The sequence below is a fragment of the Lepidochelys kempii genome, chromosome 4 (assembly GCF_965140265.1).
Source record: "Lepidochelys kempii isolate rLepKem1 chromosome 4, rLepKem1.hap2, whole genome shotgun sequence".
NCBI classification, from domain to species: Eukaryota; Metazoa; Chordata; order Testudines; family Cheloniidae; genus Lepidochelys; species Lepidochelys kempii.
The window spans coordinates 37,899,977-37,922,457 of NC_133259.1; the positions used below are offsets into that span (position 1 = coordinate 37,899,977).

Below are 22,481 nucleotides of genomic sequence, written 5' to 3' on the forward strand. Positions count from 1 at the left end.
AACAAAGATTAAAATGTGTTAGAATACTGTGACAATTTTTGATATTTCCTTACTGTTTCATCAGTTTCTCTCAGGAAGGCACCGGGAACCGAAGCCTATTCAGAGGCATTTGAATCAAGCCTGGTGATCCTTGTTTCATTCTTCCATTTGTTTCAATTGCTAATTGGCCAAAAATAGGTTTTTGTGGTATAACCATTTGGAATAAATTCAATAAGGATGAATAAAAGGTTAAAATCCCAAAAATCAGAGGAAAAACACTATAAAAATTCAGCAAGAAACACCCTTTGAACCATCACAAAAATGCAAGCAAAGTGTAAAAGATCAATGCTTTAGAATCAATGAAACTAGATAAGGAAAAGTCAGGAAACTAAGTAGCCATAAAAGTAATTTTAACACCAGCATTGAGAGAGAGAGAGAGAGCTCCCAGTCTTCAGCTCAGATGTATCTTGGAATGTTGCAAAGATGCACCTAGGGTTCACTGGATGCCATAGGAGACAGAGCATAATTTAGAGTTGCCCTAGTTTACATAGCAAGCAAGGCAGGCTCCTGCATAGCCCAGAATGCAGGAAGCATAAACGTGATTTAAAGCCATCTTCCCCCCTACACTCCTCCCTCCTTACCACAAGTGCGAGAACGAAATAACTGAGAATAAGACGTATTATTTCCGAAATAACCAGGAATCAAATTTCCCTTTAGATATGCAGGCCTGAAGCCCATTGGGCCACTCATGTTTAAAAGTGATTTGGGTTTAATTCATATGTAATGCATCAAAAAGCTTCTTGTTTGTTTTCTCACAAAGTGAAGAGTACTGGGAGTCTGCAGGAGGATTACTGCCACATCTGTGTCACAGTCTGGAGATTTGCCTAAGTCACAGTCCTACTCTCAAACTGTAACATAAAATATTTTTAAAAAATCGAAGTGTTTGCATTTCTTTTTTTCTAAAATATTTTTGCGGCTGTACTCACTTGCAAGCTCCATGTGGTAGTATAGCATGGTAATGTTGTTTGAATTGTTGACATTCCACTGAGAGAACAAGTGCTTTATTGGAACTTAATGTACTGTATCTGGTATCTGACGTACCACTGGAAAAGTATTTTGTCCCATCCTTTATCTAACAATCAATAGTATGCCATACATATGTAAAAAAGGTTATAAAATTAGGCAGCACTGAAACAGGTAAAATCTAGGGGGAAGTTAACAGTCACACAGTGGGAACTTTCTGAGCATGGGACTTTTACAAGGATCAAGTAACACACCTATCATACCACAAGGCAATTGTACCTGTATATCATGCATCATACCAAATGGACTGAAGGTAAAAAATCCATTGCAGTTGACATACTACACTGACTATGGTCAGAGACTGTGCCACACACTCTCAAAGAAACTGAGGAACCACCTGTTCAGCATCCTGTACAGCAGACAGGAGAAGATCAAGAATAAGCTCTCAAAACTGGAGACTCTCATACAAAACCAACTTTCCACACAAACTTCCATGTAGCTGGACTTTACAAAAACAAGACAAGCCATTTACAATGCACACTTCACTTCTCTACAGAGGAAAAAGGACAGTAAACTATCTAAACTCCTACATGCCAGAGGGGGCTACAACAGTGGTACCCTCAACTCGCCTAACAATATTGTTAATCTATCCAACCACACACTTAGCCTGGCGGAAGAGTCTGTCCTATCTCAGGGACTCTCTTTTTGCCCCACCACCCCCACGAACATGATACAGTTCTGCGGTGATCTGGAAGCCTACTTTCGTTGTCTCCTATTTAAGGAATATTTTCAACACACCACTGAACAGTGCACTTACCCACAGGAACCCTCCTACCAACACTACAAGAAGAAGAATTCTGCGTGACGGTCAAAATGACAGACTGGACTTCTACATAGAGTGCTTCCACAGATGTGCACAGGCTGAAATTGTGAACAAACAGCATCACTTGCCCCATAACCTCAGCCGTACAGAACACAATGCCATCCACAGCCTCAGAAACAACTCTGACATTATAATCAAAGGGGCTGACAAAGGAGGTGCTGTAGTCATAATAAACAGGTCGGATTATGAGCAGGAGGTTGCCAGGCAACTCTCCAACACTACATTTTACAGACCACTATCCTCTGAGTACCAAAAGAAACTACACCGTCTGCTCAAGAAACTCCCTGCTACAGCACGGGAATAAATCTACACGGTGGATCATTTCCAGCACAGATCTAGGCTTTCTCACCGCCCCCAGGGGGGGGCGGGGGCGCACGCGTGCACGCGCGCACACACACACACACACACACACACATATAAACTCACTCTCCTGCTGGCAATAGCTCATCCAAACTGGCCACTCTCCAAGTTTAAATCCAAGTTACACCAGAACATCTGAGGGGGGGGGGGGCTAGGAAAAAACAAGGGGAAATAGGCTACCTTGCATAATGACTTAGCCACTCCCAGTCTCTATTTAAGCCTAAATTAATAGTATCCAATTTGCAAATGAATTCCAATTCAGCAGGTGAAGCCTTTGCACATCCACCAATGTGATATATGCCATCATGGGCCAGCAGTGCCCCTCTGCCATGTACATTGGTCAAACTGGACAGTCTCTACGTAAAAGAATAAATGGACACAAATCAGATGTCAAGAATTATAACATTCATAAACCAGTCGGAGAACACTTCAATTTCTCTGGTCACGCAATCACAGACATGAAGGTTGCTATCTTAAAACAAAAAAACTTCAAATCCAGACTCCAGCGAGAAACTGCTGAATTGGAATTCATTTGCAAATTGGATACTATTAATTTAGGCTTAAATAGAAAACCTGGATTTATGCTGGAAATGGCCCACCTTGATTATCATGCACATTGTAGGGAGAGTGGTCACTTTGGATAAGCTATTACCAGCAGGAGATTGAGTTTGTGTGTGTGGTTTTTGGAGGGGGGTAAGGGGGTGAGAGAACCTGGATTTGTGCAGGAAATGGCCCACCTTGATTATCATACACATTGTGAAGAGAGTGGTCACTTTGGATGGGCTATTACCAGCAGGAGAGTGAGTTTGTGTGTGTGGGGGGGAGGGGCGGAGGGTGAGAAAACCTGGATTTGTGCTGGAAATGGCCCAACTTGATGATCACTTTAGATAAGCTATTACCAGCAGGACAGTGGGGTGGGAGGGGGTATTATTTCATGGTCTCTGTGTGTATATAATATCTACTGCAGTTTCCACGGTATGCATCCGATGAAGTGAGCTGTAGCTCACGAAAGCTCATGCTCAAATAAATTGGTTAGTCTCTAAGGTGCCACAAGTACACCTTTTCTTTTTGCAAAGTTCATAACAGCCATTAGCTCAGAACAAACACACCCATGAATTTATGAGTCACTCTTTTATCCACTTTGGGTCTCTGGTCTGGTCCTAAAGAAACAGATATCAGCAGACAATGAGTTTCTCCTCAGGCAGCAGCATCAAAAGGATGGGTCTGGAAGTGAGAAGTGGCGTTCTCCTCCTCCCAAGTATTTCCTAGGAATCCCACTTACCTTTGTTTATCTAGCTAGCACATTGTTTCAAAGACTCCTTTGAAGCTCGTAACATTTCCTAAGATTTACATTCGTCATGGCTCTTAGAGAAGTTACATACGGTCCACAGTAATATTTGGATTTTTAATGCAATGAACTCATAAAATACTTAAACTTAATTTAATAAGGTTTGCCAGGATGTTGCAGGAACTTGCCATATCTGTCACAGCATCCTTTTGAAGAAAAGCCACCATAGACCTGCAAAGTAATATGTGTAATTACTCCATGATATGATGATGCTTACACATTTTAAGTTAGGTTTATTATTTAGAATTTCCCCAATATTTTCTTGACATTTTAGCCTACATATTATCTCTCCAGCAAAATACTGCAAATTGCACTTATTCATGAGAAAACTGTTCCATGCACACACATACTTCACAGTTTCATGGTAATCAAATCCTCATTAAATATCATCCTAATTCTTGCTAACTGGGCATTTCTGTAGAACTGATGTTTATCCCTTACACAAAACACTTCATATAAATGACACAGTTGAAAGGTCAGTATTGGCAGCAGCTGTGAATGGGAGATTACAACTGAGTGTTCTAAAAGGGATTTCACCTAAATTTCTCTCTCTTTCTCTCTCTCTCTCTCTTTTAAATTTAAATCAGGAATGAACCCAAGAAAAAGCCATATGTTTAAATACTCCAGGGACACATACAGTAAAAGATGATGGATGAGTGGCCTTTTTCTTCACAAAGATTTACATGGTTGTCTTGAAAAGCACTCATTTTATGGCATTAATTGGATCCCAAAATGATATACTTAAGGGTCATTAAGCAGTTTCAGCCAATCAAACATTTGGTAACTAGGATCCAGTTCATACACTACTCTCCTATTGTTTCTCCTTTGTCTAACTACAAAACAGCCTAGTCAACAGTCTGGTCTCCTTTACCTTCCATGAATGATTTTCTCTGATCAGTTTTGTTTTCTTTATCTAAAATATGCTTAAATAGCTCCATCTATTATTGGTGATGGCTTTCATCTCAAGATTTCTTAGGCTACAAAGCTTCTACAGATGCTTGAGTATAGATACCTGTCTGTTTCCCCCTCCTGCCCCTGACTTTTGTCTCTCCAAATCCACTTTTCTGATCAACTAGGGATTGGAAAATGTGGAATAACCGAATAAAACTGACTTTGCAGCATTTTGAAGCGCTACTTTCCCTGGGAGCATAGAGCTGTGTTGAGATTAGAGGAGGGAGGGATTCACTGCAACAGAGTTAAGATGAGGAGTACAAAGGTGCTGACAGCAGTAAGTATTTCTTGCTTCCCCTTTATTTGCTTCTGGTAGGCCCTAGTATCTTCAGGATTTTGATTTTGATTTTTTCCCCTTCAAATCATAGGCTGTGACCTAGTTGGAGTCTTGCCCAATAGGCTGAAAAATACTGGTGTGATTTGCTATCGAACAAATAGTATCTAATAGTATCTAACAATATTTAAATACTGATGTGATTTACTCTCCAACAGATGCTGCTCAGTTACAGCCATTTAAAATCTATGGCCATAGGGGCCATATAAGAACCTAGATTTGTAGACAGATATGGAATAAAAATCTCAGCTATTAGGTGTGATAGGATGTGGTTAAGGTTAGGATGTGAGAAAATAGAGCAACTGATAAAGAGGATAGCAGAAGGCAGGCTTAGCACAGTTAGGAACTGTACCACATTTCAAATGGTGAAAGCCATATGGTGGTAATCATATCATGTATCCTTAAATCTAATTTTAAAAAATACTAACTTTTATGGAAATATACATCTAGCATATTATCTGGATTCATGTACAATTGGATTCTGGTTCATGGCTTTGTTGCTAAAAGCAGAACACGGTAGTCCATTTATTTTCCAGTAATTTTGGCAATAGAATGTTGCATTTTTAATGTGGATGTTGTGTTGCAATATGAGAATATTGCATTGTTCCACATTTGAGTTGCACTCTGAAGTGAAGGAGTTGTGTTTTGATATGAAATTTTATTGCAATGTGGTGATATCGTATTGTGGCATTTTTGTGTTGTTGCATCTTGGGATTAGTGCTGACTTGTGAGACTGTAAGACATATCATTGCTAGGGTCCTACCAAATTAATGGCTGTGAAAAATGCATCACAGACCATGAAATCTGATATCCCCTGTGAAATCTGGCTAGTGTAGGGGAGGGACAGAGCTGGGGGCTCTTACCATGTGCTGGTCTCCAGATGCTAGTCTGGACAGGCTGCAGAGGGAAGGGACTTCCTCTTCGCCTGCAGGGACCACTCTTAGGGCTGGGTCAGACTCACTGCCAGGAACCTCCCCAGACTGCAGTAACCTCCACAGTGGTTATACTGTGACCCTCCCCCACAATAGCCTTGCGACGCCCCGCTATGGTCCCCTTTTGGATCAGGACCCCCACAGTTACAACACTGTGACATTTCAGATTTAAATATCCTAAATTGTAAAATTTACTATTTTTAAAATTCCATGACCATGAAAATGGCCAAAATGGACCGTGAATTTGGTAGGGCCTTAATCATGGCATGTCTGCCCCACACGTACAGGGCCCAGCAAGGAGCCAAGGAAATACAGGACACGAGTGTGAAAACTAAGGAACAGAGTTTACTTTCATAGCGCGCACTAGCACGTGTGGTCCAGAGTCAGGCACAGTATAAATCGGACAAACAGTGCCTTCCGGTTGGCTGTCATTGCAGGACAGCCTACAGTGGGGGCGCGCTGGGAGGTGTCACTGCAGCAGGCTGACCAGACAGCAAGGGTGAAAAATCGGGACGGTGGGGGGGTAATAGGAGCATATATAAGAAAAAGCCCCCCAAATCGGGACTGTCCCTATAAAATCGGGACATCTGGTCACCCAACACTGGAGGGACGGGTGAGGCAGCGACAGACCGTGGTAGTGGCTGGGATGAGGCCATGTGATCCTGGGGCACTTGGCCCCTCCCTCCCTGGTGCCTGTTTACTAACAGACACCTAACACAGTCTAGCCATAGCCACCACAGCTGCCCGTGCGAAGAACGGGCCTCCCAGGGTTCTTGCCCTGAGCAAAGATGGCCGCCGGGGTGGGGGCAGCGAGCAACGGTCTGCGTCACGTGGTTAGCGCGCTCGGGACTCGGCCTGGCGGAGGCTCTGGGGGAGTTAGGGCAGGAAGCGGAAATGACGTTTTAAAGAAGCGCCTGGGGCGAGCCCGCCTCGATTGCATGGCGATGAACAGCCGGCTTCAGGAGATCAGGGAGCGACAGAAACTGCGCCGGCAGCTCCTGGCCCAGCAGGTAGCGGGGGTGACACGAGGGAACGTAGGGGCCGGGCCGGGCCGGAGCACTCCCCGAGAGCAGCGCCCGCCGCGGAGGGCTGTGTGTCTCAGCTGCTCTGACCCCGCCCACACAGCTGCGGCAGGCGCGCTAGGCCTTCCGCTGGCAGGTGCGGGTTTGCCCCGTGGGTCCCCTCCCCGCCCCCCTTTGGCTCCTGGTGGTTAGGTCCCGAGGGCGAGGGCGGCGGCGGCGGGCCCAGAGCGCTAGTGGCGCGGGGGAGGCAGCGTGCCACGGGCCGTGCCCGCGTGTGCCCCCCAGCCCCGTCCCGACGCTGCTGCGCTGCTGGTCTCCAATGCAGCGTGTGCTGAACGTAGCGGTAGGAGCCAGTGTCTGAGCCAGTCAGTGTTGCATAGCGAGGGGTCAGTGATCAGAGCATCCCCGGTGCAGAAACTAGCGGGCTTAGGCTGGGTTTGAGGTGGTTGTGGCCGTTACTTTTTGCTGGGGTGTAATATGTGTGTCTCTGTGTGTGTATTGCCCTTCCTTCAGTTGGGAGCTGAAAGTGCGGATAGTATTGGTGCCGTATTGAACAGCAAAGATGATCAGAGGGAAATCGCTGAAACGAGAGAAACCTGCAGGTCTGTATTGAAGCAGTTCTCTGTTAAAAATCAGTTTTTGCTCAATGTAACCTATCGTTTTTTGAAAGAGGGGGAGAAAAGAGCAGGATCAGTTTCATAAGACAAGCATTTTTTTTTTCATCCAGGTTAACAAAAGTAAAGAAATGTTAGTCCACATCAGAAAAGAAGAATTAAAAAATATTTCACAATCAAAGGCCTCTGCTCATAAATCTTATTGTCTTACTGAGATTTTGTTCTAAAAATAGCCTTGCCATAGTAGTGTCCCTACTTTTCCTGTGTTTACAGAACTCCATTCTTTCACTTGTGATTGCAAAGGGAAACCTTAAAACAGCTCTTAATTGACTAGGAGAGAGGCCTTTGTTAGATCTGTTTAACTAGCACTTGGTACAACACTGGATGTTGAACTGAGGTGGTTGTTAGCCAGTCCTGGAGGACTATAAAAACAAAAGGTAAAACTGTACAACACACATAAACGCAGAAATAGTAAAAGAAATACCCTAGCCAACCAAGTTCTAACAATATTAGAGCCAAAACATGCTTACCATAATCACAGAAAAAATCCCTTTGAAGTGATTGACTGCTTGTTTGAGTAAGGCAAGCAGGATTTAGCCCCCATCTTCAAACTAATCCTTGGAGACAGAAACTAATTTCAGTTACTCCAGATTTACACTAATGAAATTCTAACTTCAATAGGAATGATTACTGGCTTTACACTGCTTCAACTGAATTGATAATCTGACCATTAGGGTCTGGTCAGTTTGAAACACTGCAAAGTAAATGTGTTATTTTAAGGTTCTAGCAATATAAGCAATTAAGAAAATAAGTTAGAACTCTTTAAAAGAGTTCTTTTGTCACAAAGCTGTGGCAGTATGGTATTATGAGAGAGGCGGTCCCAAGCCATTTTAGGCTTTATAGATTAAAACCAGGCTTTTAAATTCAATTCAGAAACTAATATGCACCCATTGCAGATAATCCCAGATTATGAAATATGTTCTAATGTAATAAAGAGAGAGAAATTGCTTTATATCTATAACTTTTCTATATGTTTTTAGGGCTTCTTACGATACTTCAGCACCAAATGCAAAACGGAAATATCCAGATGAGGGAGAGGCTGATGAAGAAGAAATTGAAGAATATAAGGTTAAAAAGACAGTGAAATAACAATCCAAGAAACAGATTTTTTTTAAAGTGGTGAACTTTCTGTGCTGAATGATAAAAGATTAGTTTGTGGGAAACTTATTTCAGGAAGTCAGTCACTAAAACTGTTAGATTATATTTCATGGTATTGATATGCCTCGTGTAGGGCTAAAAGAAAAGGAGGACTTGTGGCACCTTAGAGACTAACAAACTTATTTGAGCATAAGCTTTCGTGAGCTACAACTCACTTCATTGGATGCATTCAAAGCTTATGCTCAAATAAATGTTAGTCTTTAAGGTGCCACAAGTCCTCCTTTACTTTTTGCGGATACAGATTAACACGGCTGCTACTCTGAAACCTGTCATGTAGGGCTGTTTAACATATATATTTAATGATTAAGTGTCTTCCATGGGTCATCTTTGAGCTAGCGAGAAAGTTTAGGTGATGAGGAGAACCCCTTGGATGCAGTTGTGGTGCACTGTTCTAGTCTTGGTACATAGTAACATCTGAAAGCTTAATTTTTTTCTCATGGAGGTCATTGGAATATGGGGATGATTACTGTGAGAATATGGGCGGTATTGGAAGAGACAAGTTTGAATAGATGTGGAAGGGCAGAGTTAGAGAGGGCCTTGATAGCACAGACGAGTATGGTGGTGAAGGGTGAGCAAACCAGTGGACAGATTCAAAGAAAGGTGTGATGTGGTCATAGGAATTGGCTAGAAACATGTTACTAGTAATGTTGTATGAAAAGAAATTGTGATATGTATGTGTTGAGGCCAAAGAGAAAAAGGTTGCATTACCAAAATGGGAGATGAGTTGCTGGCCAAGAATAAATATTTTGCAGTACACGTACAGTATATTTTGCGGGCCACCGCTTCCCACAGTTCCCATTGGCTGGGAACGGCGAAGTGCAGCCATTGGGAGCTGTGAGAGGCTGTCCCTGCAGACGTCAGGTAAACAAAGCGTCTCGTGGCCTACCAGGACCAAACTGTGAACCAAGTTTGGGAACGCCTGCACTAGACTGAATATGCCCCTTGGGATAACACTAATAAACAGTTATAGATTGATTTGTCAGGTTTATGAAAACAAGAGACCTAGTACTGATTCAGGTTTTACTGCTTATCTCTCACTGCAGTCTGGACCTGCAACACTCTTAGTATTCTTCTAATTCCAGAGCTATAGTGAGCATAGGTGGCTAATAATGCCTAAGTATGTTGTGGTTTTGTTATACAGACAAAAATCTGTCAAGTGAATAATGGAGACTAAAAAGCTCATTGTGTTATCTAAAGCAAGGTTGAGCCCAGGTTTTCAGACATGAGAAGTAGTGCACTAAATCATTGCCCCACCTAGACACTTGGGAATTTCTGATACTGAAATCCTGTTGCTTAAGATAGAAGAGCCTTAGCTAGTAATGTAGATAATTCATTAATGTCTAGTTGCCATGTTAACATTACTGAAGTCAAAGTAAATAAAGAGCAACTTGTACTTTTTTGAGTACAAAATCAGTTTTTTTTGTGTTTCTCAGGAGTTGTTGTGAAATCCTGTATGTAGCACTGATATTTTCTCTCCTCTGTGCCATTTAAAAAGAATTATTTAACTGCTAGGCTTAAGGAATAGAGAGGTATTTTTATATTGGCATTTCTCAAATTGTGTTCCGTGAACTGTTGATAGATCACATGCTACTTCTACTTGCTACTAGCTGCTGTAGCCTATTTTACGATTTGTATTGCTGTAGAAACCAATCAGCACTTGCTCGGGACACTGTTGTACTTTAGATTGTGAATGTACCAGATTGGCATCCTTCTAGTTTTGTAGTCTTGAGCATACATACATGATGATTACCTTTACAGGGAAAGGAAATTTCTTGTAGTTTTTTAACGGTAGCAGTTAGCCAGTCACCCTTTTTGTAAAAGCTTTGAGTTGTTTGTTAGTTAGGTATTTTTTGAAGATATGGTTGGGGAGAAGGAGTTAAGTGTTGGCTTGTATGATGGGCTGTGGTTACTCATTAAAACATTGGCAGTAACTCACAAGAGGGGGTCTTAATTACTAAGGCTTTCTGGTTTCCCCTGCACAAAAAAATACTTTAGTAGGTATATATAAAAAGGGAGTGTAAACTGTTCAGGATAGTGCATATCTGATTTTGTGTTGTGTAAAGCACCACATATATTTATGGTGCTTTATACATGCTTACTTATTTTCAAGGCCTTGTTGGTAACCCGAGCTGCATAGTAATGAGAGAAAGAGTGCCCTTTTTGGCAACATGTCAGTTATATTTCTTTTCCAAAACTGGCATTGGAAACATTCATGATCTACTGTTGCAGGAGGCTTATATTCATAGACAGCCCACTTCTTCCTTCATTAAGAAGCGGAGTCATAATGAGGAGAGAAACAGCATGTGCCTACATGCATATAAAATCTGCTTTATTCCAAAGGATGAAGTAGAGCTGCATCAGGATGAAGAGAACTTGCCCTATGAAGAAGAGATTTACAAAGATTCCAGTACCTTTCTGAAGGTAATCCCCTTTTGCGCCTTGCAATCATTGCTCTCCCATCATGTGGTTGCATTAAGCTGTCTCAGCAACTGAAGCGGTTTGAGATATTTTATGGGATGAACTTATGCCTCTGAATGTGAGGTTAATGAAGGGTCTTTATGGATAACATGAAATTAACACTTGGCCTTTAAATTATTCATGAATCACTTGGCCAGTGTCTGACACAAAAGTGCATGTTATCAGCCTGTTCTATTTTTCGCCTGTTTCAGGCTTGCAATGAGCCATGGTATCAGTGAACCCATGCCAGTGGCTAAAATTTATAAGAATACATAACTTGTGTATTGCGGAATCTTTACAGTGTAGAACAGTGGTTCTCAAACCGAGGGTTGCGAGGTTCTTAAATGGGGAGTCGCGAACTGTCAGCCTCCACCCCAAACCTCACTTTGCGTCTAGCATTTATAATGGTGTTAAATATATAAAAAAGTGTTTTTAATTTATAAGGGGGGGTCGCACTCAGAGGCTTGCTATGTGAAAGCGGTCACCAGTACAAAAGTTTGAGAAACACTGATGTAGAATGATATGTTGAGGAAGGGGCAGAACAGTATTTTGTAAGCTAGAAAATTTTTGCCATGTGGTATGTAAAATCAGTTGGAAATGTGCATGACCTGAATCATCTCTCCCCCTTTTTGTTCCTTTTTTCTATAGGGAACCCAGAGCTTAAATCCTCACAATGATTATTGTCAACACTTTGTGGATACAGGACACAGGCCGCAGAACTTTATCAGAGATGTGGGTATGTCAGAATAGCCCAAACAATTAACTAAGAAAGTTTCTCACTGTTTGCTGTAATATAGCTTCACCTCTTGCTCTTCTTCCCGACCCCTCCTTCTCCCGCCCTAAACTGTAATTGTTTGTATTTGGGCATGCTGTCTTTTCTGGTATTGAAAATAAGAAAGGGAATGGAAGTGTCTCTCTGTTCTTCCATTTATAAAATTACCTGGGACTTGGTTTTTGTCAGTATCAGTGTTATAGAGGTAGGAAAATGCTATTGCCCGCTTTATTTTAAACTATTTAGTTTTAAAAGCTTTTTAACTGGTGAATTTCATGTTCCAGTGTGGTGTAGTGCAGTGACTTTCAACCAGGGGTCTGTGAGCTGTTTCAGGGGGGCTGCAGGGCCCCATGGCTGAAACCTGGATCTCCACGTCCTGGAGCCCAGGCGAGGCTGAAGCCAGGAATCATGGGACTGAATCCCAAAGCCTCGGCGCCGCCCCCGTGGGACTAAGTCCCCGCTTTGAGTTGTAATTTTTGGTTGCCCCCCAACCCAGACAGTCTGGGTGGCCTCCTGAGGTGAGTTGGGTTGAAGGTGGTGTTCCCTCCCTGGACTCCACTGTGCCCAGCTGGCCTGAGCCCCGCTAACCCTCGCTCCCCCGCACCCCAATGGAAGTCAAAGTCTCTGCCCCCACAACTGGGCCCTGGAGTTTTATAGCAGGAAAACAAAGGTAAAGAATCTCTGGTCTAGTGGACTGATCAACTGTCCCTAGGTCCCATGGACAGTTTTCTAATCTTGGTTTAGCAGTTGGTTTCACTGTGCTGCCCCAGAGAACTCATTTTACATCTGTGCATTCCATATAAAATGGGAAAATAATACTTTGCAAAATAAGTTAGTTCTGAGAATTCATTAGCAATGAATTTAGCCTACTAATATAGAAGAGCATAACTATTTAAGTCAATGTAGTTTCACATGTTCAGGCCAATGGTGAATTTACTCAACTGTTTGAAAAGTGCTATGTACGTGCTACCTGGCTCTGTGTTTTGAGTTTGTAAAATTAAAATAATATCCTTTGGTCCTGTCCTCCAACATGGATGCCTCATGGCAACGTAGTTTAAAAAAAAATCTCTGAAATATTTTATCTCACTGTGAACCAATTATAAGACTGTAAGATATTCAGAGAAGGGATTGTGTGTTTGTACAGCTCTTAGCACATCTTAGTCATGGCATCTGGGTGCCTCCTCAGTATAAACATACTATCACAGTCTTTTGAACACTTCAAAAAAATCTTTTGGCATAAGGTATTGAAATAAGAGGTTTTAGATAACAAACTGCTTTCCAGGATAAACAGGATATTCATCTTGAGAGCTCTGATTATCACTCCTAAGAAAATCTGCATATTCTGAGTCAGGTATATCTATGTTCAGAGTAGTGGCCGTGTTAGTCTGTATCCGCAAAAAGAAAAGTATTACCTGTGGCACCTTAGAGACTAACAAATTTAATTGAGCATAAGCTTACGTGAGCTACAGCTCACTTCTTCTGATGCATTCAGTGGAAAATACAGTGGGGAGATTTATATACATAAAGAACAAGAAACAATGGGTGTTACCATACACACTGTAACGAGAGAGATCAGGTAAGGTGAGCTATTACTAGTGGGGGGAACGGGAACGGGATGGGAGACGACCTTTTGTAGTGATAATCAAGGTGGGCCATTTCCAGCAGTTGACAAGAACATCTGAGGAACGGGGCAGGAGGGAATAAACATGGGGAAATAGTTTTACTTTGTGGAATGACACATCCATTCTCAGTCTTTATTCAAGCCTAAGTTAATTGTATCCAGTTTGTATCAATTGTATCCAATTCAGCAGTCTCTCCTTGGAGTCTGTTTTTGAAGATTTTTGTTGAAGAATTGCCAGGTTTAGGTCTGTAATTGAGTGACCAAAGAGATTGAAGTGTTCTCTGACTGTTTTTTTAATGTTATAATTCTTGACGTCTAATTTATGTCCATTTATTCTTTTACGTAGAGACTGTCCAGTTTGGCCAATGTACTTGGCAGAGGGGCATTGCTGGCACATGATGGCATATATCACATTAGTAGATGTGCAGGTGAATGAGCCTCTGATAGTGTGGCTGATGTGATTAGGTCCTATGATGGTGTCCCCTGAATAGATATGTGGACACAGTTGGCAACGGGCTTTGTTCAAAGGATAGGTTCCTGGGTCAGTGGTTCTGTTGTGTGGTTGCTGGTGAGTATTTGCTTCAGGTTGGGGGGCTGTCTGTAAGCAAGGACTGGCCTGTCTCCCAAGATCTGTGAGAGTGATGGGTCGTCCTTCAGGATAGGTTGTAGATCCTTGATGATGCATTGGAGAGGTTTTAGTTGGGGGCTGAAGGTGATGGCTAGTGGCGCTCTGTTATTTTCTTTGTTGGGCCTGTCCTGGAGTAGGTAACTTCTGGGTACTCTTCTAGCTCTGTCAATCTGTTTCTTCACTTCAGCAGGTGGGTATTGTAGTTGTAAGAAAGCTTGACAGAGATCTTGTAGGTGTTTCTCTGTCTGAGGGGTTGGAGCAAATGCAGTTGTATCGAAGAGCTTGGCTTTAGACAATGGATCGTATGATGTGGTCTGGATGAAAGCTGGAGGCATGTAGGTAGGTATAGCGGTCAGTAGGTTTCCGGTAAAGGGTGGTGTTTATGTGGCCATCGCTTATTAGCACCGTAGTGTCCCGGAAGTGGATCTCTTGTGTTGACTGGTCCAGGCTGACACCATCATAGGGCCTAATCACATCAGCCAAGCTATCAGAGGCTCGTTCACCTGCACATCTACGAGTGTGATATATGCCATCATGTGCCAGCAATGCCCCTCTGCCATGTACATTGGTCAAACTGGACAGTCTCTACTTAACAGAATAAATGGACACAAATTAGATGTCAAGAATTATAACATTAAAAAACCAGTCAGAGAACACTTCAGTCTCTTGGGTCACTCGATTACAGACCTAAAAGTGGCAATTCTTCAACAAAAAAAACTTCAAAAACAGACTCCAACGAGAGATTGCTGAATTGGAATTAATTTGAAAACTGGAAACAATTAACTTAGGCTTGAATAAAGACTGGGGTGGATTTGTCGTTACATAAAGTAAAACTATTTCCCCATGTTTATTTCTCTTCATATCTCCCCCCCCCCCCCCCCGATGTTCTTGTCAACTGCTGGAAATGGGCCACCTTAATTATCACTTCAAAAGGTCGTCCCCTGTCCTCCCCCCCACCCCAGTCTCTAAGGTGCCACAAGTACTCCTTTTCTTTTTATATTCAGAGTGAATGAGATGTTCATATGCTTGAAAGACTTATTTCACTATTTTTACCAATTAGAGAGAATAATGAATAATCTGTATGTCTGAAGATAAGTGAATGAGAGCTTGCCTTGTTAATATTTGCTCTGACGTATTGTGTAGCCATAAAAGGAATACAGAATAAATGTAATTGAAATTGTTATTTCCGTGAGGTGTCATATGCCAGTGGCTCTCAACCTTTCCAGACTATTGTACCTCTTTCAGGAGTCTGATTTGTCTTGCACACACCCAAGTTTCACCTCACTTAAAAACTACCGGCTTACAAAATAAGACATAAAAATGCAAAAGTGTCACAGCACACTATTACTGAAAGATTGCTTACTTTCTCATCTTTACTATATAATTATGAAATAAATTGTATGGAATAGAATTGTACTTACATTTCAGTGTATAGCATGTCAAGCAGTATAAACAAGTCATTGTCTGTTTGAAATTTTAGTTTAGACTGACTTGGCTAGTGCTTTTTATGTAGCCTGTTGTAAAACTAGGCAAATATCTAAATGAGGTGATGCGCCCCCAGAAGACCTCTGCATAACCCTGATTGAGAACCACAGTTGTGTGCAGTCGGGCTCTTCTGTAGTAAAGAAACCTATTTGAGGATCAGGTAAAAGGAGTCTCTGGACAACTGTTTCTCTAGACCCTCACACTTTGCAGACATAAGACTGGAGAGATAATTGGTAGCCTCCTTTTTCTCTCGTTATAGGCACCAAACTGCCACTTTGGGGCTTTTTAAACTTTTAATATCAATATTTAATTTAATAAATTTTATAACTTTTAATTTAAAAATTTGGTGATTACTTAGGGTCCTGGGCATGGTCCCAGTTTGTCTCCATGTGGCAGCTCTTCAGGCATCAGAAAAATATTTGTGCTTTTGCACCTACCTTGTAGCTTAGCTCTGTTTATATATGTATACTGTGGGAAATCTCTCTTTGATACTTGGGCCCACATCACAGTTAGAATATCTGACTGTCTCTCAGTCTTTGGTACAGGGTGGATTGATTTCAAATCAAGGTGATTTAAATCACCAAATGAAAAGTCTTGCTTTACTACTTCGATTTTAATCAACTTTTCCATTTGCACTTGAGTTATTTTCTAAAGAAAATCTATTCTCACTGGTTGCTACATTAAAACATGTTGATTTACAGCTAAACGGAGCCTTTACTCAAGATTTGATGTATCTTTTTGCTACCTAGGAGGGTACACTATGACTATGAACATTTATTTAAGCAATTATATAGCTTAATATTTTTAGATTCTTATTAATGGTACATTTTCAGTGTGTTAGAAAATCATGAATGATATATTGGTCATTGGTAATTTAACTTTTTGCTCATGATTTGTGTCAAGCTGCATTAGGATGGTAACTGGAATTTAAACAAACACACAAAGCAGCATATAAAATTTATTTTATATTAAAACAACCTTTGATATTTTGGATATATACACTTATTAAAATATGTTTCACATTTACAACTAAATGATTTATAAAGGAACAGCGGGATTAACTGTAGTCAATGAATTAAACTGATTATTTAGATCAACCTGGGACATTTTTCAGATATGCCTAAGTGAAAGTTCCTACTTGCTTAAGTCTCTTGAAAATGAGACAATAGCCTCCTAAGTTACTTAGGCTGTCCTTCAAACTTCTAAAACCAGTAGATCTCCTCCACTCCCTCTTTGTTTTTATTCATAGACTGGAAGAAAGAGAAATTTTCTTGCTTTTTCAATTCCCAGTTGATTTCTCAGCTTTGAAGGAAGAAAATATTCCTTCTGTGCCTGCAGAAGAGGTCACTGCTGTCAAAGTTGATTTAGCACTTATTTCAACAAACTCTGCTTCCAGGTGCTAGCTAGTGACATCCACCAGTTCAGTAGTGTGACTTTCTTTAAAACACCATCAGCAAACATGTACTGCTTGAATGATTCACCTCTAGGCCTGAAATTTATTATGATTGGTGGTGGTTCCCGTGTCATAGCAGCTGCATCTTCAGCAGCTAGGCATCTATCTTCATACTTTGGGTTGAGAATATTGGCAAGAAAATGAGGTGGAATGAGTGCTTGATCCATCCTCTTTTTTACTGCTTGTGGGTTGTTTTTGGGTATGTCTGTTTTCAAAGTTCTTTCTGAATTTCAGCAGCATCAGCAATACAGAAACAATCTTTCTGCAGTTTGTCCAAGCTTTCAGTATTTTCAACATATCTTCCACATTTCTCTTTAGTCTGATGTTGACTATTTTGACTGATAGTGCCATCTGTTTTGTCACGACTTTCTTCACAAATTGTCATCAGAATAGGCCAGTTCTAAATAAATAGCTCAAAACAGTCAACCATTGAATATCATTGTACATTTGGGGGACAGTTGGTTTGGATCCTCCTGCTCTCATCAGTGAAGCTGAAGCAAAGTGGTTGTTAGGGAAGAATTTGCAATTTCAGCAACACTTTCCTTTATTCCTAGAGTTGGGCATAAGTCTTTGGCTAAAAGATGCACCAAATGAGCACTACCTCCATATGGTAAAAGTTTCAGGTTCCCTTCATTATCTTCTAGATTTCTTCTTGACTTGCTACATTTGCAGCATTGTCTGTGACAAAGCTATGTACTTGACGCTTGCATTTTTGTTCATAGTTTGTTATAGCTTTTACTGCTACTTCTATGTATTATTCTGTATGGGTATTTCCTGATGTATTAGTTGTTTTTGTAAGATAGACAACCCCATCTTCTGTTTCACACAGACGTATTACTGGCTCACTCTGTAAATTGGTTCATCCATCGAGACTCAGATTAATGAATTTCCTGTCAGTTTTTCTCATACAGTGTATGCATAAACCTTACAGCAACGTCTACTTTTTAGAGTGGCGTGTAGCCTGATTGTAATGATTGAACCATGTCAATGAAATGTTTGTTCTGAGCAAGATGAAAAGGAAAATTCGATGCAGAAATTAACAAAGCAGTCTTTTCATCTATGGAAACTTTCTGGAATCTGTCAGTCCTGATTATGAACTCATCCATGATTTTACTGGGTGATGAAGAAAGTCTTTTTTGATGCAGGTATGGTTCTGCCTGACGTATGTTCATTTGCAGCATTGCTGCTGGTATCAGCCAGATGGCTCTGCAGTTAATGGTATTGGAGATGATGGACATTCATAAATCCTATGTCTAAGCTGGACCCTGAAACAAAATGGTAAAATCAAGTCAATCACTCAGAGCTTTACTCAGTGCATTGCTTTAAAAGAAATTGTAAATGGAAGATCCTTCCTACTGCAGCTGTTTGTATTAGTGTTTAAATCATATGATTTATTTTAAACAGAGTTTTATAGGGAATATAATAAATTATAAGGATTACCTAAATCTACTCAAACCCTTATCTCTAGGAACATACCAAACAGCTGTAAAAAAACCATTTTTTTTAAGTTTTAAAATTCATAAGTGCCTTATAAAATTTTACTTTTAAACAGGAAATCTTCACCTAGGATGTTTGATTATACTGACCAATAAAAAATTGTTTGAGAAGTCCAGGAGCAACAATAAAAATGTATTTTATAAATACTTCCACAATAAACTAACATGCCAGTTATATTTTGATTCATAAAGAGGTAATCTACTCTGTAAACAAATTTATGACAGTCTAAATTATTTACTCGTATGGTAAGACATGGTGGGCTGTCCATAAGAATGGTGCAAAAATAAGTTTACTAACCAGTTGATCCAGATTGTTCAGACATGTCCACATCATCGTTTTCAAAGGCATTGCCTTCTGAGGAGGATTTTTCATAACATTTCATTCTGACAACCAGGGTTTGCATCTCTTTGTTCCACTGTTTGCATTTGGCACATGCTCCTTTTTTTACCCAGAGGTACAGGGAATTTCTTGAAAATATTCCCAAATCTGACCTGCAGCCATAGCAGTTTTTTCCCCCTCCGGTTTCCAGGTGTTGAAAACAACATGAGACTGTACTCTCTGAAGGAATATTGTCCCTTTTTCCCCCATAGTGCTCTGTGTTGACCCAAGTGTTTCTCTTTTCTGGTTGCACTCTGCTCCTTCTCCTCTGGTACTTAACTACTCTACCCTTTTCCCCCAGAAAAATAAAAGAACTAACAACAACCCAAAGTTTCTGCTGCTGTAACAATTGTGCCTTTTGAATTGCAGTATTTTATTTGTTTAGCAACAGAGAAGGAGTTAGTTGAGAAATTAATGGATTTCTGTTTATTTGTATCTTTGTATATACATGCAAGGAGACAGAACAAGACTATTTACTGGAAGTGCCCAGAACCATCCAGAAGCAAGGTCTGGTAGTTACTGGGAAGATCAGTGTTTTTTCATGAGCAGGAGAGTAAGTTTCCATGATGGGTGGAGTCATAAATATTCATAATTTAAGAACTGAACCAGTCAGAGCTCAGGTAGGGAGAAGGTATAAAATAGGACAATGAGACAACACAGGTGGGCTCAGTGGATGATCCTGGTGAGGTACATGATGTCTCCAGGAGTCAGTAGCTGGGTCTGAATGCCTGTGATGACTTTGCCAGTCTCTTGCACCCAGTAGCATAGCCCCTGGTTCCCACCATGGGATCAAGCCCTTAATACAATACATGACCTATTGAGTCATAGTTAGATGTTTTCCCTGTGTTTTTTTATATAGAAAAGCAGCCTTTGACTCAAAGCTTTTGATGGAGGCTCTTGGATTCATCATACTTATTTTTTATTTTAATGTTTTAAGAGACTGTAATAAGTCTGATATTTTGTATTAAATTCAGATTTCACTTTACACAGATTTATTTGGAAAAAGATTATATTTTGACCCTGGTTCTCTCAGTTCCTTGGCTACTGCTCTAATCATTGGACAATCCTTCTAATCAACTCTAGGCAGGTATTCATAGTGCTAGCTGGGAATTGAGGGCCCAGAGGATATGCACACAATAGCATTTGAGGCAATACACTCTGGGGTGTTCTTCTGCCTGCAGAGCTGGGAGGAAGGCGGGCTGGCCAAACTGATTACATGGATATGACTGTGGTGTCCTGTTTCTGAAACAAATATGTTAAACCAGTTACAGGAAGACAGTTGTGTGCCATACGAGGCAGCTGGTAGGTGTGATGCACTGTTAGCTGATCATAGTTACTAACTGAATATTAAACATGTATGTAGACCCAAACTGTATTTTAGATGCAATTCTGACAATAGCTTTTTGATATATCTCTGTTGAAAGTTACAGGGTGCCTTGTCAGCACCAGTTCATTTTCATTGATTCCTTCTCTTGCAAGATCAATTTATCTCCTGATGCAATAGAACCTGCTTTATTTTTATTTTAGTATCCATCACTTTTTAAATTTTTAAATAGACTCTTATTCATCCTTGAAGATCATCTTTTGGAAATACCCCTTTGCCTTCCGCTGGTTTGAGTTCCTACTGTCTGAGATTTTTGGCTTTTCCACTTCCCACACACAATGTGCTGGGAGGCAACAAAGTAGCAGCTGTAACTAAAAACATAACTGTTTTAATGCAATGTGTAAATAAAATATGTATGTGAGAGGGGGGAAAAAAGATACTATTTGCATTTCATTGGATACAAATAGCTGTAATGTCAGCTGTGGTGGAGCTTAAGAATCTCTGACACCAGTTTTTCCGTGAAATTGGAGGCAGGGGCCATAGCCACTATTCTTAATTAAAATAATCAGGACAAGAATTTTGATTAAAAAAAAATAAAGTACAAGTGAATCTTTATGGTTTCCAAGTCTCATAAGCTGACAAAGTGGACAAATTTAAGAAAGAAAAGCTTTGCAGGTCACTTATGAAGTTGAGCTAATATTTCTTTGGGGGAGGGAACTACATGACAATCTTTTTGTTTTCTCCTATTTAGGGTACTACTAGGATTTACAAAAATACTTCCATTTAACTTTTTTTTTTTTTTTTTTTAGTTGTAGGGGGTTTATAGGGAGCAGTGCTCACAGCCAGTGTTTAAATGCTAAGAGTATAACAAGGTCTCTGTCTTACACATATCAGAGCCAAAATTATGCCTTTCTGATACAGGTTTTTAAAATTAAGTCTAAGTAATTAAGAAATTAAAACTTTTGTGTATGTGTGTATGGTAGTGTTACAGTTACAATTAAACCTGGCTTAAGTGACTGCCTAAGGGACCAGCCACAGTCAGTTGCCTATTAAAAGTGGTCTTTAAAGGTCAAACAGTTGTTCTAGAAACAGTAATATATATTTGTTACCACAAAATGTTTGTATCCACCCTGCTTTAGTATACTTAATAAACTTAAACTAAAATTACAGAAAAAAACATAAAACAACTCCACTGTATGTCTTTTGCCCAAATTAATTTGAGCAAAAGTGAATCATGGACTTCTAGAAAAATTTGGAGACTTTTGGACAAGGTATCATTCATAATCTTTTCTAATATTTCTATACTTTATTACTGTAGAGAAGTTCAGTGCACTGGAATATTCAGTAACTTTGGGCATGGATGACTGAGAATAGCAGGCTTTTATAAAGTACTGGGGTAACCTGAACAGGTTGTGTTTTTTTTGTTTTTTTTTTTAAATAAAATATGGTTACTAAAATATCTGGCTCTACTTCAGGATACTTGTTGGGATTGTCTACTGGCTGTCTGTATAGATTTCATTCTCACAGAACAGATTGAAAATTAACAAATTTTCTTATTTTCCTCAGGTTTAGCAGACAGGTTTGAAGAATATCCCAAACTTAGAGAGCTCATCAGACTAAAGGACGAACTAATATCTAAATCTAACACTCCCCCCATGTAAGTGTTTTTGTTAGAAACTGGTTTCTGCTCTCCAGACTCTCTTAATGTTGGCTGTCTGCGCCACAAATCTTTTTATCTTTCAGCACCTGTTTAAGATTTACACTTTCTATTTCTGGTTTGTGAATCTAAATTAAATCACAGAATCCTCAATAGAATGCAACCATTTTATTTTGGATAATTTAATTTAGCGTTTAATTGATGTCTGTATATAAATTAGATTTTCTTACCAGAGCATGATGGGTCATGAAGCCTGTAAAATATCTTTTGTAGACTGTGCTTTCAGCCTCATTCAGATGTAAACATACATCTGGCAGCCAAAAAGGAGAAATATATATGAAAAAGCTTGACCTAGAACAATGTAATTTCAAACCACAAGAAAACCTTGTTTTAAGAAAATTTGACATTTTATTTAATGTTCAGTGGCCTAAATATTTTGAAAATGCTGTTCTCACAATAAGTATCTTTTCCACACGTGCATAGTAGCTACCACATTGGTATCTAGCTCTACTTTACAATAAGAGAAGCAAGAGACTGGCTTGAGG

General features: G+C 40.2%; 1 protein-coding gene across 1 annotated transcript in view; it reads left to right on the forward strand.

Annotated features, from left to right (window-relative positions):
• The first annotated feature begins 6,697 nt into the window (after nucleotides 1-6,697).
• The window catches only part of METTL14 (methyltransferase 14, N6-adenosine-methyltransferase non-catalytic subunit), a 29,486-nt gene continuing 13,702 nt past the window's right edge, over nucleotides 6,698-22,481 (forward strand). The window contains exons 1-6 of the mRNA XM_073340997.1: nucleotides 6,698-6,820; nucleotides 7,346-7,434; nucleotides 8,487-8,574; nucleotides 11,005-11,085; nucleotides 11,770-11,857; nucleotides 21,846-21,936. Coding sequence (XP_073197098.1) covers nucleotides 6,749-6,820; nucleotides 7,346-7,434; nucleotides 8,487-8,574; nucleotides 11,005-11,085; nucleotides 11,770-11,857; nucleotides 21,846-21,936 — 509 coding nt within the window. The 5' untranslated portion in view covers nucleotides 6,698-6,748. The remainder of the gene's footprint in view (nucleotides 6,821-7,345; nucleotides 7,435-8,486; nucleotides 8,575-11,004; nucleotides 11,086-11,769; nucleotides 11,858-21,845; nucleotides 21,937-22,481) is intronic.